The sequence below is a fragment of the Notamacropus eugenii genome, chromosome 5 (assembly GCF_028372415.1).
Source record: "Notamacropus eugenii isolate mMacEug1 chromosome 5, mMacEug1.pri_v2, whole genome shotgun sequence".
Taxonomy (NCBI): domain Eukaryota; kingdom Metazoa; phylum Chordata; class Mammalia; order Diprotodontia; family Macropodidae; genus Notamacropus; species Notamacropus eugenii.
Window position 1 is genome coordinate 26061634 of NC_092876.1, and position 26279 is coordinate 26087912.

General features: G+C 52.0%; 2 protein-coding genes across 6 annotated transcripts; both read right to left on the reverse strand.

The window, feature by feature from the left end:
• Positions 1 to 1240: 1240 nt before the first annotated feature.
• On the reverse strand, positions 1241 to 4897 carry PAFAH1B3 (platelet activating factor acetylhydrolase 1b catalytic subunit 3). Its single transcript, XM_072607909.1, has 6 exons — positions 4724 to 4897; positions 4327 to 4435; positions 3978 to 4067; positions 2383 to 2499; positions 2075 to 2197; positions 1241 to 1554 (listed from the first exon to the last, which is right to left on the reverse strand). The coding sequence occupies exons 1-6, from the start codon at positions 4891 to 4893 to the stop codon at positions 1273 to 1275; spliced, it is 891 nt and encodes a 296-aa protein (XP_072464010.1). The 5' UTR covers positions 4894 to 4897; the 3' UTR covers positions 1241 to 1272.
• A 13229-nt stretch (positions 4898 to 18126) lies between these two features.
• Positions 18127 to 24934, reverse strand: TMEM145 (transmembrane protein 145). Of its 5 annotated transcripts, none has more exons than XM_072607912.1 (15): positions 24752 to 24925; positions 23953 to 24027; positions 23533 to 23610; positions 23313 to 23399; positions 22878 to 22979; positions 22705 to 22789; positions 22552 to 22623; positions 22395 to 22463; positions 22091 to 22171; positions 21920 to 21998; positions 21377 to 21470; positions 20548 to 20720; positions 19982 to 20102; positions 19506 to 19712; positions 18127 to 18460 (listed from the first exon to the last, which is right to left on the reverse strand). In XM_072607912.1, the coding sequence occupies exons 1-15, from the start codon at positions 24860 to 24862 to the stop codon at positions 18377 to 18379; spliced, it is 1518 nt and encodes a 505-aa protein (XP_072464013.1). In that variant the 5' UTR covers positions 24863 to 24925; the 3' UTR covers positions 18127 to 18376. The 5 variants fall into 5 exon arrangements, with proteins under 5 accessions (XP_072464013.1, XP_072464012.1, XP_072464015.1 ...); XM_072607911.1 differs by having other exon boundaries at positions 18127 to 18892; positions 24752 to 24923; XM_072607914.1 differs by lacking the exon at positions 22552 to 22623.
• Between the last annotated feature and the right edge of the window lie 1345 nt (positions 24935 to 26279).

The window sequence follows — 26279 nt, forward strand, 5'->3', positions numbered from 1 at the left end:
TGGGACTGGGGAGGACAGAGAGGGCTGGGAGCCAGCCAGGGAAGCAGCAGCTTTGCCATTGCTCACCTACACCCTTCAGGGCCCCAGGTGGCACTGCCAGGCTGGGACTGGGGCCCCCACCACCACCCCAGTCAGCAGTGAAGGCCTGGGGGCCTGATCCCACAGTGTGGAAGGGGACTGAAGGGGAAGAGAGGGGGGAGTGTAAAGCCCTCCCCCTCCAAGCCTATCGAACGAGGGGGTTTGGGTCAGTGCCCTTTAGGCTCCTTGTGAGCCACCATTGCTCAGTCTGTTGGCAAGTCAGCCCCAGAGACCTAGGAACTCAGCTTCTTGGGTCACCAGGTCAGTCTGCCTTGAAGGGACTCTTTGTGGATTCCTAGACCAGGGGAGATAAACTCTGGCCTCAGAACTTGGAATGCTTTTTACATGTACAAAAATGGGGAGGGGGGGTGCAATTTACAGATGCTTGTTCTAATCTACACCCCCCCTTGTTTTAGAAGCCTCCAGGGATGAGGTGTTAACTGAAGTCACAGGTTAAGTGGGAGGTCTCAGATTTAAACTGGGGTCTTCTGAGGAAATCATGTATTTGCTCCCATACTGCTTTTGGTGGGGGGGGCAGGGGGGGGGTGGAATGTGGGGAAGTCTGGACATCTATTCTCCACCCCAAGCCAAAAATGCCTCCTACCAAGCCAGGTCATCTGAATCCACATGCATGCCATCGAGCCTTTGGCCTGCCCCAAACGCTTAGCTGTGGGTCAGTTAGCAGGGGGCAAGTTCCTTCCCCTTGTGGGCTTCTGTTTATCTCTGAAATGAGCTCTTTCCTCCTAGTGGTAAATCCTAAGGACCTCCTGTTGAATTTCCCATTGAAGAAACGTCCAGCAAGGGGAAGCTGCTTAATCAAAGTCAACCAGGAAGGCCCACCCACCCACTCAAAGGAGATAGAGCTGGGCCTAAGAGGGCAGGTGGTATGGGGATAGAAGCTACAGGCCAGGGTAAATGTGAAGATCCAGGTGCTGGGGGCCTGCAGAATTGTCACAGTCATGGTCCAGCTCCTTCACTCTCTGGCCCTGGTTTCCTATGTGGAAAATAAAGGGGCTGGCCTTGGTCCCCAAGTCTCCCTGCAGCTGAATCCCCAAGGTTTCACAGTCAAAAGTTTTCCTAGGGTAGGGATGGGGGACTGGTGGGGAAATATTTCTGCTAGAATTACTTTAGACAGACGCAAAGAGGAGGCTGGAGGCTAGACTGGGGAAACAGGGTGTTTAATGGGGAGGGAATTCAGGGGCCAGGCTCAGGCTGTGGGGACCCCTGATCCGCAGCCAGGAGGCGCAACAACAAGGCGTGCAAAGCCCTGCACACAGGTGTGTAGCCCAGGCGGGTGAGATGCAGGTAGTCATACATGTCGTGGTGGCTGATGGTGCCATCTGAGTGCACGAAGCCAGGGTCAGCATCCAGGAAGTGAGCACGTGGCCGACTGGCCAAGGCTGCTCGAACCAGCTCATTGACACGGCGGTTCTTCTCCCTCAGTGGGTTGGGGTGCTGGCCCCTGGGGAGCAGGGCCTGGAAGGTGGCACAAGCCTGAAGAGGGCAGGCAGACACCTCTCCGCCCCACAGAACTAGTCTGATCGTTGTGAAGTGTGTGTGATCAACTTTGGGTTAAACTCTGTGCCCTCTACCTTGAGTTTCTCACTTAAAAATGAGGTTGATCTAGATTATACCTAAATATCTTTTTAGCCCTAAACTCTAGGATCCATACTGTCCCTTATGGGGCCTCAATTTGCAAATGAGGAAGGGTTTTCCTGACTCTAAAAGGGCAGGGATGGCTTGGGTGCAGAGCAATCCTCTCCCTCTCAGTTTCTTCTTCATGGGGTCCTAGCCCTGCACTCTCTTTGTTACCTTGCCAAAGTCCCTTCCCTCTGCCTCTTTCCTCTGTCAAATGGGGGTAGGGGTGTCAAGGACCCTTCCCAAGAGGCCTGCCTCTGCAGGTAAGGAAAAGAGAAAAGCGTAGGCTGGCAAGATAGCCTCATATTTGAGACCGTCCCTACTTCCTTGGATCTATCCTGGGGCTGGCCACTCTTACCAACACAACCACTCGGGCCTGGGGCTGCCGCTGGTTCACCAGGCCCACGATTGCCTCTATTCCAGCTGTGATCTGCTCCGCTGTGTGTCCATGATTATTGGTACCCACCCAGACCACCACGATCTGTGAGAAAAGGAATGTGCATGATGAAGGGGGGTCCTGGAGGCCTCTAAAGAGGACACCCACCACCTGCCCCCACGGGTGTGTGAAAACTGTCCACAGCAATCTGAGAAGGCCCTTGGATGGGGGCCCAGCTCCAGCCAGGACGCTGCCCACCCCCACCCCCGCCAGGCTCTGGTGCCTCTCACCTTGGGGCGGATGTGCTCCAGCTCCCCATTCTCCAGCCTCCACAGGACATGCTGAGTGCTATCCCCACCTATCCCGAAGTTGAGGGCATGAAGAGGGGAGAAGAGTTCCCTCCAGAGCTGTTGAGACAAACATGGCTGGGCTAGCTGAAGAAGCCCCAGCTAAGCCCTGGCTTCTGCTCCTAGCCCATCCCCAAGGGTGAAATTGGAACCTCAGGGGAGTCGTTCCCTCTCTGGGCCTTTTATAATGAGGGGAAGGCCTCCAGACCCCTCCTCAGAATCATGCCTTTTAAAGGACTGAAGGAAAGGCTGGCAAAATAAAGCCATGGATTTGTTGATTGTTCGTTTCCAGGAATCCAGGCCTCTTGGGGTTAGGATAAGAAGTTCTAATTAGTCCAACCCCGTGTATGACAGGAGAGTGAAATGAAGGCCTGCTGTCCCTGACAGGCAGAAGCACAATTCAAGGCCAGGTTTTCAGATTTTCAAAACTAACTCTTCCCGGCCTTCCCCCCAGTTGTCTACTTCTGACCTTACAGCTGAGGAAACTGAGGTGAAGTGACTACAGGCTCCTTCAACCAGGTGACCTATACCAAGGTCAGCTTTGCCCCCAGGCCTCCCTACAATGCCCCCAGCCCCCCCCCCCCCCCCCCCCGGCAATGCCCTTAGGCCCCTTCTACAATTCCCCCAGGCCCCTCCCCTCTTCCCCACCCCAACCTCTTTGCATTTCACAGTCAGGGTTCGGAGCCTCCCGGTCAGACCAGGGCTCCCCCCTCCCTCTCTGATCCTCCCTCTCCACCCACAGCGATGTAGCTGGTCGCCTTTCTTTTCCAGGAAGCAATCTCTAGCCCCCCCCAGCAAACAAGGGACCTCTCCAAAGCAGTGACTAGGGCCTCCTGCGCCCAGGGCGGAGGGCCCAACTCACCTGCAAAGTAAAGGCGGGGGGAGGGGAGCCGAGAAGCGGGGCAGGGCCTGGCCCAGGGCAAGGCCACCTTGGAGGAGGGGCGGTCCGGAAGCTTTCCGCCTTAGCTAGTTAGGCGGGCTACCAGGCGCTGGGATCAGCTGTCCCTCCGCTGCGCTCGGACCCCAGACCCCCGGCGCTCCACTCCCCGCGTCCCTGAGACCCCGCATCCCGCGCCCCCAGCCCCGCGTCCCTGAGACCCCGCATCCCGCGTCCCCAGCCCCGCGCCCCTGAGACCCCGCATCCCGCGTCCCCAGCCCCGCGCCCCTGAGCCCCACACCCCCGGCCCCGCGTCCCCAGCCCCGCGCCCCTGAGCCCCACACCCCCGGCCCCGCGTCCCCAGCCCCGCGCCCCTGAGCCCCACACCCCCGGCCCCGCGTCCCCAGCCCCGCGCCCCTGAGCCCCACACCCCCAGCCCCGCGCCCCTGAGCCTCACACCCCCAGCCCCGCATCCCCAGCCCCGCGTCCCCAGCCCCGCGCCCCTGAGCCCCACACCCCCAGCCCCGCGTCCCCAGCCCCGCGTCCCCAGCCCCGCGCCCCTGAGCCCCACACCCCCAGCCCCGCGTCCCCAGCCCCGCGCCCCTGAGCCCCACACCCCCAGCCCCGCGCCCCCAGCCCCGCGCCCCCAGGCCCCCCTCACCTCGCACTGGTGCAGCAGCTGCACCAGGGAGTCCCCGATGAACACCACCTCGGGCTCCTTGTCCTTGCTGTCCGCCACGAAGCGGTGGTGCTGCGGGGGCAGAGCGAGGCTGCGGCGGGGACCTCGGACAGCGCCCGCCCCGGGGGACGGACACCGAGGTTCCCGGGAGGCAGGGAAGGCTGGGGCGGGGCTCCCCCCCTCCCCCTCGCCTCAGTTTCCCCACCTGTCAAGGGGCCCAGGGAGGGGCGGGCGGGGCGGGAGGCTTGGGGGAGGGGGGAGGAGGGGGGAGCAGGTTCCCTGGGCCCCGCCCCTCGGGCCCCACCCACCCCGGCAGGCCCGGGTCCCTCACCAGGGACATCCAGCGCCCATCGCCCTGTACGTCCTGCGCCGGGGTCGGGGTGCTAGCCGGGTTCTGGTCTCCGCTCATCGCGGCGGGCGGCGCTCGGCTCTTCCGGCTCCTGCGGCGATTCCGAGGTCAGCCCGGGCCCCGGACTCCTCCTCTCCGCTTCGCTCCGCTCTTCTCGCAGCCCCCTCTGCGCTCCCCCCTCCGCACCGAGCCCGATGGTCCCGCCCGCCGCCCAGGAAAATGGTCAGGCTCCCCCCGAACCCCCGTACGCCCGGGACAATGGGCCGCCCCGCCCCGCTTCTCAGGCTGGGCGTGCCCATTGCTCCAGAGGTGGGGGTGGGGATGGAGGGAGCCGGCGTCCCCCCCCTGCAGCGGGGCGCGATGGGCGCGTCTGTCTCACCTCCTGGATCCGGCTCCAGGCGCCCACGCGGCTCCGGGGACTTCGGCCCTGGGCTGGAGGACGAGACCATTCCATACCAGACATAGGGGAGGAGGGCGAGACCATTCACTCGGGCGAGGAGAAGTCGAGAGCCTGACCCTGACTGTAAACCACCGGGAGGACGAGACCATGTGACGCCGGACGGGGGAGGAACGGAGGAAGAAACCATCTTCTGAAGTGCCTACTATGTGCCAGGCACTGGGCTTGTCGCTTTACAAACAGTGTCTCATCCTCGCACAACTCCGGGTGGCGGGTGTGTCATTATTCTACAGATGAGGAAACAGAGAGACACAGCCATTCAGTGTGTGGGGAGGATTTGAACTCAGGTCCTCCTGACTCCAGGGCTAGCGCTCTCTCTAGTTGTCCCAACTCCGCCTCACCTAACACCTCTCTTAGTGCCACCTAATGCCCCATTCTGGCTTCCCTATCACATGGTTGACTCATGTTGGGTTTGCAGTCCACTGAGACCTGGCAGATCTTCTTCAGGAAATGTTGTTTGGCCCACGTGCCCCACCTCTTGTACTTAGGAAGTTGATTTTTTTTTAACCCAAGGCTAAGACTGTCCAATGACAGTTCTGTAGGCTGCGCACACTTTAGGAGGGTATCTGAGTTCACAAATAAGGTACACAAATGAACAGTGTGTACCTGGGAAAGTAGGCAGTCCAAGGGGTCGTTTGACCATTAAGCAACAAGAGACAGTCATTTATCAGGGGGGCCAGCCCCAGTCCAGGGTTCTGTCCATCTCCTGAGCCCAGCCTCCAGCCCCTGAGCCCCACCAAGCATTCCCAGAACTGGTGGGGAGCAATGTTTTTTGATCCTGGAGGACTCAGAGATGGGGTAGAAACAGCTCAAGATTCTTAGGATGTTGTAGCTCTCTCCCAAATTTTGGAACATTTCCTGCTCTTGGTCAGCATGGAAAAAGCATCTCCAGCAGTAGACTTTCTTGTGGAAGCATGGTTTTATGGAACATAATGAACATGTGGCAAGGAAACTGTTAAGTCCTCAATGCTTATCAAATGAGACCATTGGTCCTGTCCTGCCATCCCCTGTTTTAAGGCCCATCCCAGCCCTGACATCCCCTGTTCTAAGGTCCCTCATTCCAAGGGCCCTCATCTGTCCTGAGTTGTGACCAGTTGCTACCATAGCCACCACACCAAGTCCCCACTTTTGGTTGCTATCCACCCATGAGCCTGCTGTCAGCTTTCCTTGTCTTCCCTTTCTTCTCCTCCTTGGGGAGAATGAAATGCCTGGATTTCAGGAGGGAAATGAGAGAAAAGGAAGAACTCCCACCTAGACACCCCCATTTGAGCTTCGCTCAGTCATTCCGTTCCCCCTGGGCACTTCTCCCAAAGCAGATGCAAGCTCCCTGGACACTCATGTTAGGAGGAAGGGGCCATGGACAATCTTCAGGAAACCTTGCTGACTCATCTTCTGTCCCTCTAAACCACCACCTGACCACAGACCTGAGATAAATAACCATGGCAGAGCCAGCAAGGGAGCTGACTGCCTTAGGGATGTGCTTGTAAAATTCCAATTTATTCAATTTTAGTCTCATGCTCTTTCCCTTCAAAGTCTTTTTAGACCTTGACTCTGTTCCCCCAACATGCTTGGGGGCCCTTTTCACTTTTGTGTTATCTACACATCTGACAAGTGTGTTAGTCATGGGTAAAAATGGAGCATGTCACTGGGGACCTTCCAAAATGGCATTCACCCATCAGTCCACCAATCAGCAACCATTTAGTAATTGCCTGCTATGCTCCAGGCACTATTCAAAGTGGTGGATGCACAGAGACAAAAGGGAAACAGCTTCTGGCCTCTTGGAGCTAGAAACAATAAGTAGAGTCCTGATAAGGGAGCCAACAAGAGCTCAGTTCAAATTCTGCCTCAGATACTTATTAGCTGTGTGACCCTGGGCAAGTCCTTTAACCTCTCTCTGTCTCTGTTTCCTTATTCCTAAAATAGGGATGATCAAAACAGCACCTACCTCACTGGGGTTTCTTGAGGATCACCTGAGTATAATACATGCAAAGTGTGATGTGAATGTTAGCCATAATTCTTATTCTGTGGGGGAGACCTAATGTACGTGTGTAGATACATACAAAATACATGTAAAAGAATGAGGTAATTTTGAAAGAAGGGCACATAGAATATGCTAGGAGGGCCACCGGGGACCACTGCAGGAAGACCAGAAAGGGATTCAAGGAAAAGATGGTCCTTAAGTTTTGTCTTACAGGGGGATAGGGATTGTAAAGGCAGAGGGAAGGGGAGAACCTGGAGGGTCAGCCAGGGCAAAGGCAAAAAGATGGGAAACAGAGTGTTCTGCATAAGAAGCACCAAGAAAGCCAATCTGGCCCATAAGAATCATGAAGGCTGGAAAACCAGGCAAGGAGGAGTTGAGGAATTGAATTGAATTGGTAATTGAATTAAAAAAACATACTTTTTCATTAAATATTCCCTAAGTACATTAACATTTTTTAGCATCATTGGATTTTTAAAATAATTTTTTATTGATCTTTTTTTACATTTCTGTCTTTCTTATAGTATCTGCCCTCCTGCCCCCGAGAGCCATCTCATATAAAATGTTTTTCAATGAAAAGAAAAAGAGGAAGAAGAAGGAACAATCAACAAAACTGATCAATACACTGAAAAATCTGAAAATATATGCAGTGTTCCACACCGGGGAACCCCCACCTCTGCAAAGGAATGAGGATGGCTTCTCATAACCTCTTTGGGGGCATGCTAGTCCTTTATAATTCCTAAACATTGTCTTCTACTATGTTGTGGAGATTGTCTTATCTGTAGCAAAGGCTGAGCCCACGTACAGCCTTGTCAGAAAGGAGGGGGCAGAATAGATATCTATCTCTAGTCTTTTCTGCTCTCCACCCTTCTGCAAGGGAGATTTTGGCTCCTGCTAGGAGGGGAAGGTGGTCCCTTCCTGTCCACTGCTGTTCTCAGAGAGAAAGGAGTACCATGTTGGAATTATATCTATCTGCTCCCTAAATATTAGTCTGGGGAATGACATTTTTAGGTTCAACCAAATTCTGATCTCTAATTAATTAGGGGAAGTAGGACCCTAAATTTTATATCCAAAGCTTGACTCCTTTACCACCAAACACTGGTTCTACAATGAACATACATAGTAAGTAGCAAAGAAACTCATTTATCAAAGTGTATAGCAAACAGAAATCAGAGAAAACCTACATAACCAGAGTATACAGAAAGAAGGAGTTTTCAGCTCAACAAAGGGGGTGGGTGGAGGAGGGAGGAAGAGAGAGAGAGGGACAGAGAGGAGGACAGAGGGACAGCTCAACAGAGAGAGGAAGGAAGAGAGAGAGATAGAGAGGGGGGAGGAGGGAGGAAGAGAGAGAGAGACACAGAGAGGAAGAGAGAAGGACAGGGAGAGGGAGAGAAAGGGAGAGGGAGAGAGAGAAGGAGGGAGAGGGAGGGAAGGAGAGAGAGAGGGTGAGAAAGGGAGAAGAAGAGGAAGGGAAAGGGAGGGGAACAAGGGAGGAAGAGGGAAGGAGAGGGGGAGGGAGAGGGAAAGGGAGGAGAGGGAGAGAGAGATCTCATACAAGGGAAAGTTCCTCAAAATTTCTAGTGTAGCAAGCTGGAGATCCCTGTTTGTCATTTGTTCTCAAAGAGGACCATGACATCAGGGAGGTGATGCCATGACACGTGGGTGACTTGGACTGAAGTAAGACAGGGCTATGCAAAGTCACCAGCCTCACTTTCTCCTCTGGAGCCATGTGAGTCCAGTAGCCAGATATAGAGCAGTGCAACTGGCAAACTGGGCTTGGGGATGCAATGGAGGCTGTCCTCTCTTTTCTTGTGGGCTTCTTTCCAAAGTCTTCTTCAGTGACCTGAAGTGAGGTTGGCATCGTCCATCTTCCCTCTCGCAGTTGGAAGCCAAAAGCACCCAAAATCCAAAAATATGGGAGAGACTTGAAGAAACTGATGAGACTCTCAAGGAGAATCCAAAGAAACAGCCACTCAAAGCAAACTGAGGCACCTCCTCTGGCCAACTCCTCCTCCTGCGCAAGAGCCAGGTATTGATCTCTTAATAAGGAGTCTCTTTCCAATGGGCTTTAGGACGCGAGTTACATTTCCATTCACACTTAATATCATTGTATATTTCAAAGGACCTATGATGAAAAATGCTATCCACCTCCAGGGAAAGTCTGGAGTCTGAATGCAAATCTAAGCATCTTTCTTTCTTTTTCTTTCTTTCTTTTTTCCTTCCTTCCTTCCTTCCTTTTCTTTCTCTCTCTCTCTCTCTCTCTCTCTCTCTCTCTCTCTCTCTCTCTCTCTCTCTCTCTCTCTCTCTCTGTCTCTCCCTCCCTCTCTCCCTCCTCCTTTCCTTCCTTCCTTTCTTTTTTGGTCTGAATTTTCTTTCACAACATAGCTAATATGGAAATATGTTTTGCATGACTGCCCATGTATTACCTATATCAAATTGTTTACTTTCTCAATGAGGGGCAAACGGATAGAGAGAGGAAAAAACTTGGAACTCAAAAGAAAGGTTAAAATTGTTTTTGCATGTAACTGAAAAAAATAAAACAAAATATTTAAAAATTAAAATAAAAATAATTATATATATTTTTTTGTGGGCTCTGATTACTTCACTCTGACCAACTCATGTAAATCATTCCATGTTTCTCAGTTTTGATCATATTGGTCATTCTTACAACGTAGTAAAATCCCATTTCATTCATGTACCGTAGTTTGGTTAACCATTTCCCAGTTGTAGGTATCTATTTTCCCCCTAGTTCTGTGCTGCCACAAAAAGTGCTTTTATAAATATTTTGGCATATATGGAGCCTTTTTTCTTATCAATGAGCTTCTTGGGGGTATATACCTAACAGTGGAAGCCATTGGGAATGTGGGGAAATGAAAAGGTCTGCCAAACGTGTAAGTCATTTGAGTCTGATGTCTTGGGCTCATAAAAGACAACCAGGTTCTCTTTCTCTATCTCCTTACTTATGTGGAAATTTTATATATGTATATCTTCCTTCTGGCCAAGTGGCCTATAGTTGTCTCCCTAGATCAAATTGCTTTTGTCTCTCCCTTCCTTGATCCCTACTGTGCTCTCCACCATCTCTCACATCTCTGGTTCCTGGATATCTTAATGTAAGATTGTCTTCCCATTTTCCTGACTGCTCCTTTGACGGTTCTTGAACCTTGCCACTGCCACTATGTCCTCCAAGCAGTGGGGTGCTGATAAATGTTTAACAACTGGCTCTCTGAGGGAAAATGTACAGGTTACAGAAAAGGTATCAAACTTCACTGGTAGAGATTCTTCAGGTGGGAGCTACCTTCATGACACACTTTTAAATTTAATCTGAATCAGTAACATTTCTCCATAACTTTCTTAAGTCTAGACAACCAACCCAACAATAAAGCAAGCCCCAGTTTGTAGCATTTTTCAATCCATCAAATGTAAATGCTCAAACTGAAAATAAACTATTGGCTTTTACAAGACAGAGGTAAGGAATTGCCTCCAGCACATCCCTGCCTCCCAAATCTCTGTCCTGTTCCTGTCCTCTCTTTCTTTCCCCTCTCTCACTTGGTGATCTCCCAAGCATTCAATTAAACACTTCCAATTCCAATTGACATCTCTATGGGAATAATTCTTATCTATATATCCAGCCCTAATTTATCTACTGAGCTGTTATCTTACATCACCAACTGCCTATTGAATATTTCAAACTGGGTATCTCATAAGTATTTCTTTTTTTCTTTCTTTCTCTTTCTTTTTTTTGGGGGGGGGGGGTTCTCCTGACTCTATCCACTGTACCACCTAGCTGGTGGTACATCCCAAACAATTAATGCTCAAACAGAGCTCATTATGTCCACTGCCCCCCAACCCCCCACCTCAACCTTCCCTCTTCCAAGCTTCCCTTTTACTGGCAAGAACACTGCCTTTAATCCCCTAGTTATCCAGGCTCATACCCTTGGTCATCTGTGACTCCTCCCTTCCACTCAGCCCACATGTTGCCTAACAGATCTTGTGATCCCGAGCCTGTCTCCACTCACGTAGCCACCACCCTAGCTCAGGCTCTTGCACCATTTGCAACTGAGTGATGGATAGAATGCCAGGAAGACCTGAGTTCAAATGCGACTTCAGACACTTACTAGCTGTTGTTGTGAGTCATTTAACCTTTTGGTGACCACATGTTACAGAAAAGATACCAAACTTCACTGGGAGAAATTCTTCAGGTGGTAACTCCCTTCAGCAGTGAAAACATGGATCCATTCCTCTCTCCCTTCCCCTTGAGAACAAGAACTTTCATCCTTAAGTTTAGCACAGAACTTGGCACATAGTAGGCATTTGATAAATGTTTCTTGATTGTTGTTTGCTTAAAAATGATGCTACTTCCTTGGTGCTTGGATATTTTTGGTTCCTCCCAAATTCATCTATAACCTTCCTTAGCCACAATCCAGGCATTCCACCAAGTCTCAGTGGTAATTTTTCTCCTCCTCTGAAGGAATATCTTTAGTTCATTTTGTTTATTAAGCACATTTTTTATTTTAATAATATTTTTCCAAAATCATATGCAAAAATAATTTTAACAGTTTTTAATAAGTTTTGAGTTCTTAGACATATTTTTAAATTATACCTTTTTTTTCCATTAACAAATATTTATTTTATCTCCCTCCTGCCTTTACCTCCCCAACCACTGGGGGAAGAAAAAGAAAACCAAATCCCTTGTGACAAGCATGCATAGTTACGCAGAATAAATGTCTAAATGTCTAAGTTGGCCATGTCCGTAAATGCTGTCTCCTTTTGCATCTTGAATCCATGACCTCTCTGCCAGGAGATGAGTGGCATGTTTCATCATTGGTGATTTCTCTGGAATCATGGTTGGACATTGTGCTGATCAGAACTCTAAAGTCTTTCAAAGTTGTTTGTCTTTATAATATAGTTATTTATACATTGTTTTCCTGGTTCTGTTCACTCCATTGTGCATCATTTCATGATTATTTTCCCAGGTTTGTCCAAAATCACCCCTTCATCATTCCTTCCAACATAACAGAGTTCCAAACAATCGTATCCCACCATTGGATGAGCCATTCCCCCATAGATGGGTATCTCTGCAGTTTCAATTTTTTGCCACCACAAAAAGAGCTACTTTACATATTTTTGTCCATTTGGGCCCTGTTTCTCTTTCTTTGATCTCTCTGGGAATATCAGCCTAGTAGCAGTCAAGCACAGTTGTTCCAGTTTGATTTCCAGAATGATTGGACCAGTTCAGAGATTCTTCATACTTATAGAAATGTGTATATGAGAATCTGAGGCCCTAAGCTTTGTTGGCCCACAAGGGGGCATTTATCCCAGATAGATATTTCAAATTAGAATGGAAGAATGTTGAAACCGGGAGGAACTTTATGCTAGAGAATATGAGGTCCCCAAAGACAGTCTACTTCAACCATTTCATCAATGGGGAAGCCGAACCAGAGAGAAGAGGCCTGGCCAGGCTCACGCAGGGAAGTAAGGACAGAATCAGGACTGGAGCTCAGGACTCTTTCCACTTCCCTTGGCTTTACTGTGGTTCAATTATTTACAAAGTAGGTGAGAAGTGAGAACCAATATCACCCTTTGGTGTTTTTTCTTTCATGGAACTGGATACTGTGCTGGTGTCAGAAAGCTCTGTCCTCCCGGGTGTTGGACTTAGGAGGAGGAGACGGTAGAGCCAGGAGAGCAAGGCTGCCACTGAATGGTGAACAAAAAGTAGTGGCAGAAAAAGACTGAAGGCATTATTTTTGTGCATTCAGAATCCATCACTGGACTCGTTTTTGCAGGTGTTCCTCAGAGGTTTGTCCTGGGTCTTTTCCTCCTCCCTCCTCCCCTCCCCTCCCCTTGTCTCCTCTCCTCTCCTCCTCAATTCTCCCTTCCTCTCCTCTCTATTCTCCTACATTCCCCTCTCTTCTCCTCCCCTTCTGTCCCTGTTTGTCTCAAAGAGGGCAGACCTTGCCCTTAGGAAGCTTTCAATGGAGGAACACACACACACACACACACACACACAAAGCTGAAAAGTGTGTTTGGGGGAGGGGGATGTACAGGTAAAAGTTACCCACATAGAGAGGCCTGATGAAGGAGGCTGGTGAATTGGGGCAGGGTTGAGGCTGTCCTGGGTCCTTCAAGCAGAGGACCAATGAGAGGAAGGGACCATGGGGCAGGGGCATCATCCAGGGTGAGAAGTTGGCTAGAGCTGGTGAAGGGCAAAGAACCAGGCCCAGAGCTCCAGGTTTCTGGAGATCCTTTACTCTCTCTGGTGTGATGTTCCAGAGGTGCCCAGAGGCAGGGTATGGCTTCTGTGCTGGGCTTGCTGCACCAGTCTGTCCTTGGCTCCCAATTCAAACTCTGCTATCAGCTTATCCAGGAACGTTCTTAGGACACCAATGGAAGATGCAAAATCTGGGATCCTTCAGACCTTTCAAGTTCAAAATGTCCACCTCCAGTTAGGAAGAAAAGTGGGAAGGAGGACTAAGCTTACACCTCTTCTTCTTCCCCTAAGTGATTCCTCCTCGGGCATTTTTACTGGGACATACACTTCTACATGAAGCTTTTTTCTACTTGACTCATGCCCTCCCTCCCAACTGACTGTCAATTTCATTCTTCTGTATTTCTCCAGCCTCAGTTTCTCTCCAGAGTCCCAGGTCTCCATTGCCAGCTGATTCAAAAACATCTCCTACTCAGTATCCTGCAGGTATGTCATATTCGTTGTCCAAAATGGAGAAGCCCAGCTGGTAGAAAATGCTGGATTTGTATTCAGGCAGCCTTGAGTTCAAATTCTACTTCTGATACTTACCCTCAGAGGCAGCTAGGTGGCTCTGCAGTGGATAGAGCCCTGGACCTGGAATCTGGAAAGCCTGAGATTCAACCAGCCTCAGATATTCAGTAGCTGTGTGACCCTGGGCAAGTCACTTAGCCTCTGTCTGCCTCAGTTTCCTTATCTGAAAATAGAGACAATAATAGCCTTGTTGTCCACGGTTGCTGTGAGGATCAAATGAATTAATATTTTTAATGCCCTTTACACAGTGACTGGCACACAGTAAGTGCTTAATAAATGCTTATTTCCTTCCTTCTTACCCGAGTGACCACATCATGTCACTAAATTTCTCTGAGACTTAGTTTTCTCATCTTTAAAAATAATAAGAATAACTGTAATATCTATCTCACACAGTTGTTATGGGGCTCAAATGAGATAAAAATAAGTACTTTAAAATCTTAAAATGTTATATGAATTTCACCTACCATTGTTCTTTCTCTAAGAATCCTAATCTTCCTCTAGTTTCCTAGCCCACTCCCACTTCAATTGTTGACCCCTAGAAAGTTACCCCAGGTTTATGGACTGTTTTGGGCTGGCATCTACTCAAAACTATAACTCATGAGCCCCCATAGATGTTTCTTACATCAGACCAACCACAGAACACATTAGCCCAAAATAAAAAGCATTGGTAAACCAATACAGTAAAATAAATGACAAAGGAGATATACTCCATATGAATGGGGGTAGGAGGGCCTCTCTCTGACAGGTTGCAGCGCCATTAATAGGAAAGGGAACACACAAAGGGAATATATGTGGCCAGGTACCTGACACATTGACAATACAAGCTGGAAAGGGCAATCAACAGCGCATTCTTCCTGGAACACCTCTTTGTCTCTATGCTTCCAATGCTTCTGCTGCCATCAGCTGTTCTGGTGATAATCTCTGACTTCATGCTGATCTTGCTTGGATCCCACTCTTGGTCCATCCTCTCCACTATATTACCACCAGCCACTATTTGGTCCAAGCTGCAATCTGACAGCACTCTGCTGCTGCCATTTACAGACAGCACAAGAAAGTCTATCCTGAGTAGACCTCAGGTAATCCTGAGGGTTATGTTGGCTCTTTTATGATTCATCCAACCAACGAAGTCCCAAGTCAGTGTCTACCTTTGGAACTACCTTTCTCCTGGTCCAGTCGCTATTCTTAGAACTCAGTGAATTCCTTGAGTTACAATGAGAAAATTCCTTTAAAATATGCATTTTAATTTACATCACCAGCATTACCCCATGTATCCCTGTTCTTTCCTCTCCCAGAGAACCCTACTTTAGAACAAAGAATTTTTAAAAGAAAAAATGAAGAGAAAATATTCTGCAAAACCCATCAACACATTAAAAAAAATCTGTCATTAAATACAGCATTCTACTCTCATGAACACTGACTTCTGCAAAGGAGAAAGTGGGAGGTCTTTTCTCATATCTCTCTTGTGGGTACAAGCCTGCTCTTCACAATTTTGCAACATTCAGTCTCAGTTATTTTGTAGTTCATGTTCTTTCCATGTATATTGTTGCAGTCAGTGGTTATAATGTGTTTTTGGTTTTACTTATGTCAATTTCATCAGTTCATGTCATTCTTCTTAGGCTTCTCTAGAGCCATCATATTGGGCATTTCTTACAGCACAGTGATGTTCCATTCATATATGTGATGATATATATAACATGATCATAATGACATTACATTGATACGCCACAATTTGTTTAGTTATTTCCCAATCAATGAGCATATACTTTGTTGCTTACTCTTTACTTCCACAAAAAGTGTTGTTATAACTATTATGGTATATACATTGTAGCCAGGAGTTATGATAGGAATTATACTATAAATCTTTTCTTCTTCTTCTCTGGCTCTTGTGTTTCTCTGTTTCTCTGCCTCTCTGTCTTTTATAGATCTCTTTGGAGTATATATACTCAGCAATAGAATCTTTGGGTCAGAGGGCATGGATATTTTAGCTAATGTAGCTACACAATTCCAAATTGCTTATGCAAAGGATTGTAACAATTCACAGCTTGGCTGACAATGCTTTAGTTAGCCTAAACATTCCTCTTCATTCCCATCAATCCCCTTACCACTCTATGCCAATCACCCTCTAGGAACTTTATTTAGAAAGACAGAAGGGAAGGGTCAAACTATCTTCACCATATCTATTTCTTTTGAGGTGGCATTACCATCCCAGTCACCCAAGTCCGTAACCTGAGGGATCCTTGACTTCTCTCTTCCCCTAACCTCTCTGACTGCCCAAATTCAATGACCCATTCTTGCCACATATTGGCAGTTCTACTTTCATAGCATAGCTCATCCCCATCCCCTCCTCTCCACTGACAAAGCAACCCCTGAGACCAAGCCTTCATCATCCGTTACCAGAACTATTACAGCTGGTTTCTAAGTGGTGCCTCCCTCTCCTGGTCTCTCTCTTCTCCAATCAGTCCCCATAACACGACCAAAATCATCTCCCACGTGTGATGACATCACTCCTTTACCCACAGATCTTCACTGGTTACTCGCTCAGGTCATAGACCTATAGTTGGAAGTAGGGACATTTTGGTAAATGTTAAACAAATGGCCCTTTTGAGGAAAAAAAATGTACAGGAAACACTTTTAAGTTGAATTTGCATTATTCACATTCTCTCCATCCCTGTCTTGAATCTAACCAAGCAACAAAACAACAATTTAAACCCTGATTTATAACATTTGCTGATTTCCATGGTGTAAATGCTCACTCTGAAAATTTAGCAATCAGCTCTCATGAACCTTACAAACTGTTTGCAAGTGACTTTAAGGGTCATCTAGTCCAACCCCACTCCCATTTTTTAGAAAAAGGAATTGAAAGGGTAGCTAAATGGTACAGTTAAAAGAGCATCCGTCCTGGAAACAGGAGGACATGAGTTCAAATTTGGCTTCAAAAACTTATTAGCTGTGTGACCCTGGCAAGTTGCTTAAACCCTGTTGCCTCTGAAGAGGAGGAGGAGAAGGAGGAGAAAGAGAAGAAGAAGAAGAAATAATTGAGGCCCAGAGAGGTTATATCCATTCCCCAGGCTCACACACAGTCCATAGCTGGAAGGAACTTTATTTGGAACATAGGTTGTCAGTTACAAGGGACCTTAGAACAGAAACTTTATTGAACAGAGCTCGAATTTGAATTCAGCTCCACTGACTTCAAATCCAGCACTCTTTTCACTGGACCATGTGCCCTTTAGGCTAAAATACAGATTACTCATTAAGGCATTTAAAGCTTCTGGTTCTGAATTACAATTCGATAATCCAGCCTCTCTGACCTTGAACAGCATGCTCTCCTCATTCCAATCTTTTGGAAATCCCATCTTCCTCTGAGCCTCAGCTCAGGAGCTGATTTTTCCATGAAGCCTTCCTTGATTCTTTTCCCTTCTCCACATTCAGAATAGCACTCCCCTCACCCCAGAAGTTGTTGGTTGTGTCTCTGCCTTCAAATTTTTGTCTAGGCATTTTTCAGTCGCTTTTGACTCTGTGACCCTGTTTGGGTTTTCTTGGCAATGATACGGGAGTAGTTTGCCGCCGAGGCAAACAGGGTTAAGTGACTTGCCCAGGATCACACAGCTAGGAAGTCTCTCAGGCTGCATTTGAGCTCTAGGCTTCCTGACTCCAGGCTTCCTGACTCCAGGCCTGGCACTCTATCCACTGTGCCACCAGCTACTTTATATTTATTTCTCACAATACATGTTTTAGTCCCTAATAAGCTCCTTGAGGATAGGGCACATTTTTTCTTTACATCAGAGGGTCATAGGATTATGGATTTAAAGACACAAGGGATCTCAGAGGCCACCAGTATAATCCTTTCATTCTATGTAGGGGGAAACTGAGGCCCAGAGAGGTTGACTTAGTTTCCCAAGGCCACACAGTTAGTGGGTGGCAAAGCTGGGATTTGAACCCAGACCCTTTGTCCCCAAATCCTGTTCTTTAAGTTCCCTCCCAGCCCTGACATTCCCTGTTCTAAGACCCCCTCCCAGGTCTGACATTCCATGTTCTAAGGGCCCTCCCCAGCCTCGATATTCAGGTGTTCTCCACAAATAAGATAACTGGAGGGCTTTGGGCTTGGCACTGCACTGATATTTAATGCATGTCTGTTTCCTCCCTCCACAATTGTCCTTCTCACTGCTCAGACTAGGCAGCTCTCTGCTTGGGGGAGTCAAACCCCAGTCCCAGCTGTGATTCTGACAGGTCCTTTGACAAGAACAGGAGCCCCTTCCTGGGAGCCACAGTTCACAAAGAACTGGTCCTGCACCACCTGGCCAAGGATGACCAATGGAGACCTGGAAAGTGAAGTTGACCAGTCTGGGGCCATCAGGAGCAGTGCCAGGGGTCTGAGCCCAGGCCCCCTTTCTGCTGCTTCACAGCCTATGAAGGGGCCCCAGCAGGGCAGCTTCTGAGACCCTGGGCTCTCTGAGCTGGCTGGGAGGGCAGTGGAGGACCTCTGGGCCACACTGTGCTTCAACAGGGTCATCTCTACAATCTCCCCTGAACCTCCCCTAATTCATGCAAACAAGGCTGAAGCCACACTGGTCCTTAGAGTTCTCATTTTTTATTTTGGCAAGAAAAGGGACCCCTCCCCTAGGCACCCCACAAAAAAGCGAAGTGCTGTCTGAGTGCCACCCTGGGGGTTGCTGGGTCAGAATCCAGCTGAACATCCATCCAAGGGCAGGGGGCAAAGCCTGTGGCAGGAGACTGTGAGGGCCAGGAGGCCAGAGGTCATGGCATCTGCAAGGGCTGAGGATGAGCCTGGGGCTTGGATCCTGGGGTTTCTTGTAGAAGCACCTCAGTATCCGTGCAGGCTTGAAGGAGGTCGGAGATCCCGGAGCAGGAGGAGGCTGGGGTCCCTCGGTGACCTTCGGGGTAGGGGCTGAGGGGAGGGAGGGGTGGGGGGGAGAGAGGCTCCCACTGGGGCCATTTGGCACAAAATGAGGGGGTTGGGGGTACTGAATTGGGCATGGGGTGGGGAAGGGAAGCTGCTAGCCATCAAGGCCTGTTGGGGCCCAGGATTCAGGCTGGGCCAACCCCCACCCCCAAACCACTCTGGGCTGTGTGTGGATATGGGCACACAGAAGTGGGGTGCCAGCCCTCAGATGGGGGGCACAGCCCCCGCACTGGTATGGACGCTGAAGTACTCAGGAAAGCCAGGGTGAGGCCTGTGGATCTGGGGGGCATGGAGCTGGTAAGGGGGCGGCAAGCCCTCCCCAGTGGGGGCCGGGGGTGGAGAGGCCTGTTTGGCCGTGGTCACCACCCGGCCCCTTGGAGGTTCTGCAGCCGCTGTCTCCTCCACCTGCTTCCCAGCCTGGGGGGAGGGGAGGGTTCAGGGAGGGGAGGGGATGATCAGTTGCTGGTGGGAACTCACAAGAGGAGGGGAGGATATGGTCCCCAAAGCCTCCTCTCCCCCCTCCCTAGGAAAGATCCCTTCCCTGCTCCCCACCCCTGGTGGCTCAGTCTGGGAGAGTGAGGAAGCGCCCCTGGCGAGTGGGGAGGGGGGCCAGATACTCTAAGGGCATGGTTAAGTCGTGGGTGATGAACTCAGGGGGTGGGGTCAAGGCCCGAGTGGCCAGGACTGGGGACCGGGGAGGGGGAGGGGGGGCCTGGAAGGCTGGGGGAGGGGGAATTCGTGGGGCTGGCGGTGGGGTCCGAAGCAAGGCCAGGACCCAGGAGGGGAGGGGTGGGGGTGGGCTCCTGAAGCCTAGGGGTGGGGTCAGTGGGGTCCTGCGTGGGAGGTGGTCAGAGGTCTGTGGGGGTGGGGCAGGGACCGGTGTGAGGTACTCCAGGGGTGGGGCCAGGAGTTGGGAGGGGAGAGGGGCGTCCTCAGGGCCTGGGAGGGGGGCCTGGGTGAGCAGCCAGGTCCTCAGGGGGCGGAGCCAGCTCCCAGGGGGCGTGGCCGGGACCCGGATGGCAGAGCTTACGCTGGCCCCTGATGCTGAAGGGATCGAGAAGAGCTCGGTGAAGTTGGGGACCGAGTCGCTGATGAAAGTCACGTTTCCGTAGACATGCTGAGGGAAGGACTTGTCTGCCGGGGCCCCTTCTGGCCCGGGCCCCCCAGCTGAGGCAATCTGAGAGGTTCGCACATGGTACGGGAAGTTCTTGTTGGCAGCTGAGGGCCTCGTCATGATCTGGGAGGGATGATGAGAAAGAACTGTGAGATGATGGGGGGACGGAGGGATGAGGGACGGAGGGATGGGGATGGAGGGATGGGGACAGAAGGATGGGGGACGGAGGGATGGGAGGCAGAGGAGTGGGGACAGAGGGATGAGGGCAGAGGGATGGAGAGGGACAAATGGGCTGGATGGACAGGAGGAGAGATTCAGAGATGGAGGGGCAGAGAGGGGACAAGAGGCAGCCTTGAGTGCTCTTCCCAGCCTCCTTCCATCTCTGTCCTCACCAGGAACACTCCATGTGCATAGAGGTGGATGCCCAGCTGGATGCCGTTGACAATCTTCTCTCGAGCCCACTTGGGGATGCCAAAGTTAGCGATGAGGGCCATGACAGGGACAGCAAAGAACCTGAGGAGGGGGAATGAAGATGGGAGTGAGCCCTCTGCCTACTTCCCACTCCCTGGCTCCAAGTTCTGCTCCCTAAGGGGCAGGGGGAGGGGTCCTGTGCACAGGGACCAGTGACCACCCCTCCCCCAGCACAGTGTCCAAGTTCCCTCCCCAGATCAGGGTCTCCCAGGCCAGGCTAGGGCTATGGTCTCACCAGAAGATGTCAGAGGCAGAGAAGGTGCCTGGATTAGGAGAGGTCAGAGATCAGGAGGGGGTGTTTTGAGCAAAGGTCAGGGAACAGACATAAATAGAAGTCAGAGGTCACAGAGGACTTGGGTCAGGTATCAGAGTGGTGAATGCAGGGGTCAGTAGGGTTTGGAGGTAAAGGGTCAATGCTTGACCAGGCTGGGCTGCCAAGGTCCAGAGGCTTCACCAGAAGCTGCAGGCCCTCCCTGGGACATCTCACCAGAGTGTGTAGGCCGCAAAGAAGGGACCGTAGAATGGCTGTTTCTCGGGGAAGTGCCTCAGGGAGACCAGCACCGCGTAGCAGAACCACACGTAAGCGGCCACCTGGAGGCCGATGAGCCCATAACCAGCTGGAGACTCGTAGGTATACAGCACCTGCCCGGGGTCAAAGAACTGGCCCCCAGAGGGAGGGAGCGAGGGAGGGAGCAGTGAGGCCCCAATCCTCAGGTCCTAGACCTGCTTTTTACAGATGAGGAAACCGAGGCACAGAGAGCTGAGGCCATGCTCCCAAGGTCACCCAGGAAGTAAGCAGGCTGAGTCAAAGGTTAAGCCCAGGTCCTCTGACTCCAGATCCAGTGACAGAAACAGCAAAGGGCAGACCCAGCTGCCAGTCACAAAACACAGAAGGGAAAATGTGGGGTCCTGGGGGGCTCCTAAGGAGGTGGGCACGGGGCTCTAGGACCTGTGCCCAGGCATAGCAAGTGGGTGGGCAAGCCAGGACTAGCCATCAGTGCCTGTGGAGGGCCCCTGGGGGCCAGGACAAGGCAGAAGCCCCCAACCCTTTACACCATTTCTCTATGACAAGCTCCCTCCCCAAATGTAGCTGTCCCCTCCAACAGATCATGGGAGGCAGAGGCAGAGCAAGCTAGAGAAAGGCAGGAGGTACAGCCAGAAAGAGGAGGTGAGAGCTGTGACCCAGAGAAGGGAGCAGAGGGGAGAGTAGACAGGAGCCCTGAGGAGCATGAAACTGAATGCAGGGACAGAAGAGACCAGCTAAGCCCCTGGAGGAGGGTGGGGGGAGTGGGGGGGAGGGCCTGGACAGCTCTTACCTCGGCCTCATAGATAAGGAGGGCCACATGTGTGAGTGTGTACAGTGTCATGTAGATGGAGAGCTTCACAGAGCCTGAGTGGCTGATCCGGCCCCTGGGGATGGAGGGAGGAAAGGAGAGGGGGAGAGAGAGAGAGAGAGAGAGAGAGAGAGAGAGAGAGAGAGAGAGAGAGAGAGAGAGAGAGAGAAGGAGAGAGAAGAAGAGGGAAAAAGAGAGGGAGAGAGAGGAATGGAGAGATAGAGGGAGAGAGACAGAGAGAGGGAAAGAGAGACAGAGAGGGAGGGAGGGAGGGAGAGATAGAGAGATAGGGAGAGGGAGAGAGACAGACCGCAAGACAGTGACACAGAGGGAAAGAGAGAGACAGAGAGCAGAGAGAGACACCAACAGACAGACAGAAAACAATGTGGGGGATGGAAAGGAGACCATCAGGAAAGACGGCAGTGGCCAGCCCCCGGCCCCACACCCCTACTCCTGGCTTCCCCGGCCCCAGCACTCTCCACTTCCACCCCGCAGGGAGCCCGGTCTGTCCCCATGCCCAGGCACCGTGTCACGGTGAAGCCTTTTCCCAGCAGAATCAGCATCAGTAAGAAGATGAGGAAGCTGACAGAAAACAGTAGTTTGGCTGAGAGGAGAGAGAAAGGGAGAGAAGGGGCTCAAGGAGGGCGCCTGCCCAGGCCCCTGCTGGTGCCCAGCCCCGGCCAATGTGATCCTCACCCACAATCTTCAGGCTCTCATTGCCGATGCCATTGCTGGCATACTGACCCCAGTATATGCAGAAAAACAGCAGGCTGAGGACTGTAAAGGGCAAAGCCAAGTCAGTCAGTGTGCATTTATTAAGCACTGCCTGCGTGCTCGGAAGAGAAGATCGGAGGAGAGCAGTTTCTGCCCACAAAACTTTGACTTTACTCGAATCCACAGGACAGAAGTGGGGGGTGGAGGCAGAGTAGAATGAAAGGTGCCAGCTTCCTTTGATCCTGAGCAGGGCACCCTCAAGGCCTCCTGGCCCCTCAGCTCTCACCTTCTACTCCTGCTGCTGCCATGAACATCTTGTAGGTTGTGTGAAGCAGCTGTCGCCCTTTCAGCAAGTCTGGGGTCAGGGAGGAGGGGGAGAGGTGTCCATGGGGCACTATCCTCCAAGGTCTCCCCTCTCCTCCCACCTCGGTGTTCTGACTTACAACCAAAGTAGCAGGAGAGGAGGAAGATGAGGGTGAAGATGAGGAGAAAGGTGACATCTGTCTCCAGGATCCCTGGAGAGAGCAGGGATCAGCTCAGGCTCAGGATATCCTGATGCCCTCATAGACACAAGGGCTCTAGGTCTCAAGACTCACCAAATTCATCAGCAGAGAAGTGTCGGGTCCAGAAAGACTTTCCGTTGGTCAGTACCATCTCATACTCCAGCTGCAGCCCATCCCCCTGCAGGGTGGCAGGGGGGGCCTGAGCCAGGGGGCCATCAGGGGTGGGGTGGGCAAGCTGGGGGACATGTGGGGCAGGGTCACCTTACCCCGCACTTGCTGAGGGCGATGTACCACCATCTCTCGCGCACGGAGCGGAAGCTACGGCCGCTGGAGCAGCTGAGATAGCCGATGCCCCCCTCAGATACCACCTGACAAGGGGAACCCAGGGAAGCAAGGGCCAAGTCCATCTCCCCACCCCTTTCAGAGATGAGTGGCCATCTACTCCATAGCCATCTTGTATGGACCCAGCTACATCCACTTGGTCTCCCCAAGTAGGGTGTACAGGGGAACCCTTTGCCTTTCCTTAGATTCTTAGCGCTGAGCACAGTGCCTGGCACACAGCGAGTGTTTAATAAATGCTTGCTGACCCCCGATCTCTGCCTCATTCTCAAGCTGGACCCTTTTACATCCAGGCTCCCTCTTCCCATTCCCAAGCTCTTCCCATGGCTGCGCCCCTCCCTCCCAGGCCCTGTATTACTCACTTGACAGCCTGACCAGGGGTACTGGGTGGTGAGGTTGATCACCTGGTTGTTCTCAGGCCGAATCACTGCCTCTTTGGCCAAGCAGTCCTGCAGCATGGAAGGATGGGCTTGACTGCAGAGCTCAAGCGTTGACCTCCCAGCCTGACCCTCCCCAGCCCTTCTCCCTCTGCTCTACCAGTCCAAGGTCCCAGCCTTTTACTTTCCCCTAGGGCTCTCCCACCTTGTCTTGGGCCTTGTATACTGCGGGCCACTGGGAAGGGTCATCAAAGTAGAGGAGGATGTTCTCACAGCACTTGGCCTGCGAACAGAGGAGTGGGAACCTCAAGACTTGCTATAGGGAAGGTGTCACCTGGGAGATTCCAGGACAATGGGAGGTAGATTAGGGATTAAGACCAGGCTGTCCAACCCTCTCATTCAGCTGGGGAAGAAAGAGGCTGGCAGAGGGGAAGGGGCTTAGCTAAAATTGTAGAGAGAACATGGCATTTGAAACCTGGTCCTCCGACTCTACTTATGTTCCTTTCCAGCACAGCTTGAGGGTCTCAGGGATGTGGGGAGAAGGTCCCATTTCAACAATCTGGAAGGTCTCCCCCTGGGGACCTGGAGGGGTTTTGCCGCGGAGCTTTTGGGGGGAAAGTCTCACCTCGGGATATCTGAACCTGAAGTCCAGCCGGCCATAATCAGAGAGAAAGCAGAATCTTGTCAGGAACACCCAGTCCTAGAGAAGGAAAAGGATCAGAGCCTCCCCAGCGTCCTGTCAGCACCACTGTCGCCCAGCCCAGTCTGCACAACATCCCAAATCCTCCTTCCACCATACCCTGATATTTTCTCATACCTGACCCCATCTCCCTTGCCTTGACCTCAATATCTTTCCAGATCTGACCTTACCTCTCCCACCTACCCCACTGTCTCCCCAGACCTGACCTCTTCCTGGCCCTGGTCTCAGTATCTCCTTAGCCTTCATGAAGTCCTGACCCCAGCATCTCCCCAGCCCATATCTCAAGGTCTCCGCTAACCCGACCTCCCTGGCCTATACCCCAATATCTGCTCCCCTCTTCAGTTTCCAGGCCCCCTCCCCTCGCCACCTGCTACTCTCCTCAGGTCAGCCCCTATTCCCAGCCATCCTCCCTTGTCCTAGAGATCCTTTGCCTTCCCCTCCCACGGTCCATTCCAAGGCCCCCTCCCCTCTCCCCAGGTACCCTCTTTAACCCCGCCCCACTGAGCCCCGCCCCTTCCCTCTGCCCCGCCCCCAGGTGGATTGAGCATCTCCGAGGGCCCCGGGGCTAGGGCCTTAGAAGGCCTGGGGCCCAGAGGGGAGGAGAGGGTGATGGGGAAGGGGTCTCCCGGGGGCGGGGCCCAGCGCAGGGCGGCCGGGCTCCAGGGCGGGGGAGGGGCTGGGTTCTAGGGCAGCTCCCGCTAGGGCTCTGGCCCGACGAGCTCACCTCTTTGGAGCTGAGGTTGCCCCGCACGTATTTGCCCCGGGCACAGGGGGGCAGCGGCAGCAGCAGCGGCAGCAGCACCATCAGCAGCGCGGGCGCGCGCGGGGGCTCCATCCTGCTCCCGCTCCGGAGACTCCGGCGGGGCCGAGCGCGCGCGCGCACCCGATTAAAGGGCCGCCGCCGGCCGCCGGGCCCCTCCTCCGCCCTCCCTCCTCCCCGCCTCCTCTGCGCGGACCTCCGCGGTGCCCACGCTCCTCCTTTGCGCCCCCATCCTTCCCACCAGTCTCTTTATTTCGGCTTCCCGGGCTGCGAGGACCAGACTCCTCCACCGTGCCCAAGCGCCTTCTCTGCGCCCCCATCCGTCTCATCCCTCTTCATCCACTTTGGCCTCCGTGCCCTCTCCCATCACTCCTCACCAGAACCAGACCCTGTCTTCTCTATCCCTCTCCTCCTCTCTGGTCTCCAGGGGTGTGAGGACGGGACTTTTTCACAGCACCAGACCCCACTCCCCTCCCTATATACCTCCTCTTCTAAGTGGACCGCGGGATCCCACCATCCCTCCACCTCTGCGACAGCCTCCGAGGCTGCAAGGGTCTGACTTTAACCCTACCCCCCCCCCCCATCTCTTTTCTATACAACTGAGTTGCGGTTGTCCAGTGGCAGCCCAGCGCCTCGAGAGGAAGAGCTTGTTCCCCTAGACTGTCTTCCGACTCCCTCCTTTTCAGACCCTGGTCCTGATGAGCACCAGATGGGGCCGGACCTTTCCAGGGATCTGAATCTGGAGTCCTGAGGCCTGCTGGCTCTCCTCACCACCACCACCCCTCCTCACCCCCAGCAGCCGGACTAGATGACCTCTGTAGTTCCTTCCAGCTCCCCCACTTTGTCCCCAGAGATCATTCAGCCTTAACCAGTCATTTTACTGAGTGGAAGATGGAGGCCCATGGGGAAAGGATTTCCCCAAAGTCACACACTCTAAGTGGCAGCAAAGCCGGCCAAACTCCCAGCCCCGGACACTTGGGCATGAGGGACTCGGGGGACTCCCTGCCTTCTCCGATGGCCCCTCTGCTTTTTTCTGGATGGACGTTGTGTTTTGGGGGGACATGGTGGGGAAAGCACTCGACCCAGCTGCCCACTACCAGTATGATATTGGGCAGGTAACTTAACCTCTCTAAACTAGAGATAACCATCTGGGCTCTAGCCATCTCACCAGGGTGTGTTGTCAATAACACCCCCTTACACAATTACCAACACTTTCTCCACCCTGGAACCCAGCACACTCTTTTCCTAAAGTCATCCCACTCTGGGATTCTGTTTCCTGGTATGGACTATAGGACTTTCCACTGTGCCAGTGACTCAGAAAATGAGCTAAATAGTCTCCATGCACAAAATTGCCAGCATACCTGTCCAGAGACACCATCATTGTCACCTCCGAACTCTCCCATAACAGGACATTTACCCCCTCTCATCAGGACTAGAGCAAAAGTTTTCAGTTGGTTAGCTTCTGAACCCTTCCATTCCAAAGATTGTGTCC

Coding starts and splice junctions, on each gene's coding strand:
- PAFAH1B3 (XM_072607909.1), bottom strand. CDS start 4,893: ATGGTCTCGTCCTCCCGGTGGTTTACAGTCAGGGTCAGGCTCTCGACT. Junction 2,198..2,382: donor TGGAGCACATCCGCCCCAAG/GTGAGAGGCACC, acceptor CTTTTCTCACAG/ATCGTGGTGGTCTGGGTGGG. Junction 1,555..2,074: donor AGGCCCGAGTGGTTGTGTTG/GTAAGAGTGGCC, acceptor GCCACCTTCCAG/GCCCTGCTCCCCAGGGGCCA.
- TMEM145 (XM_072607913.1), bottom strand. CDS start 24,862: ATGGAGCCCCCGCGCGCGCCCGCGCTGCTGATGGTGCTGCTGCCGCTG. Junction 21,999..22,090: donor TGAGAGCCTGAAGATTGTGG/GTGAGGATCACA, acceptor CTCTCCTCTCAG/CCAAACTACTGTTTTCTGTC. Junction 20,721..21,376: donor TCCTTATCTATGAGGCCGAG/GTAAGAGCTGTC, acceptor TCTGGGGGCCAG/TTCTTTGACCCCGGGCAGGT.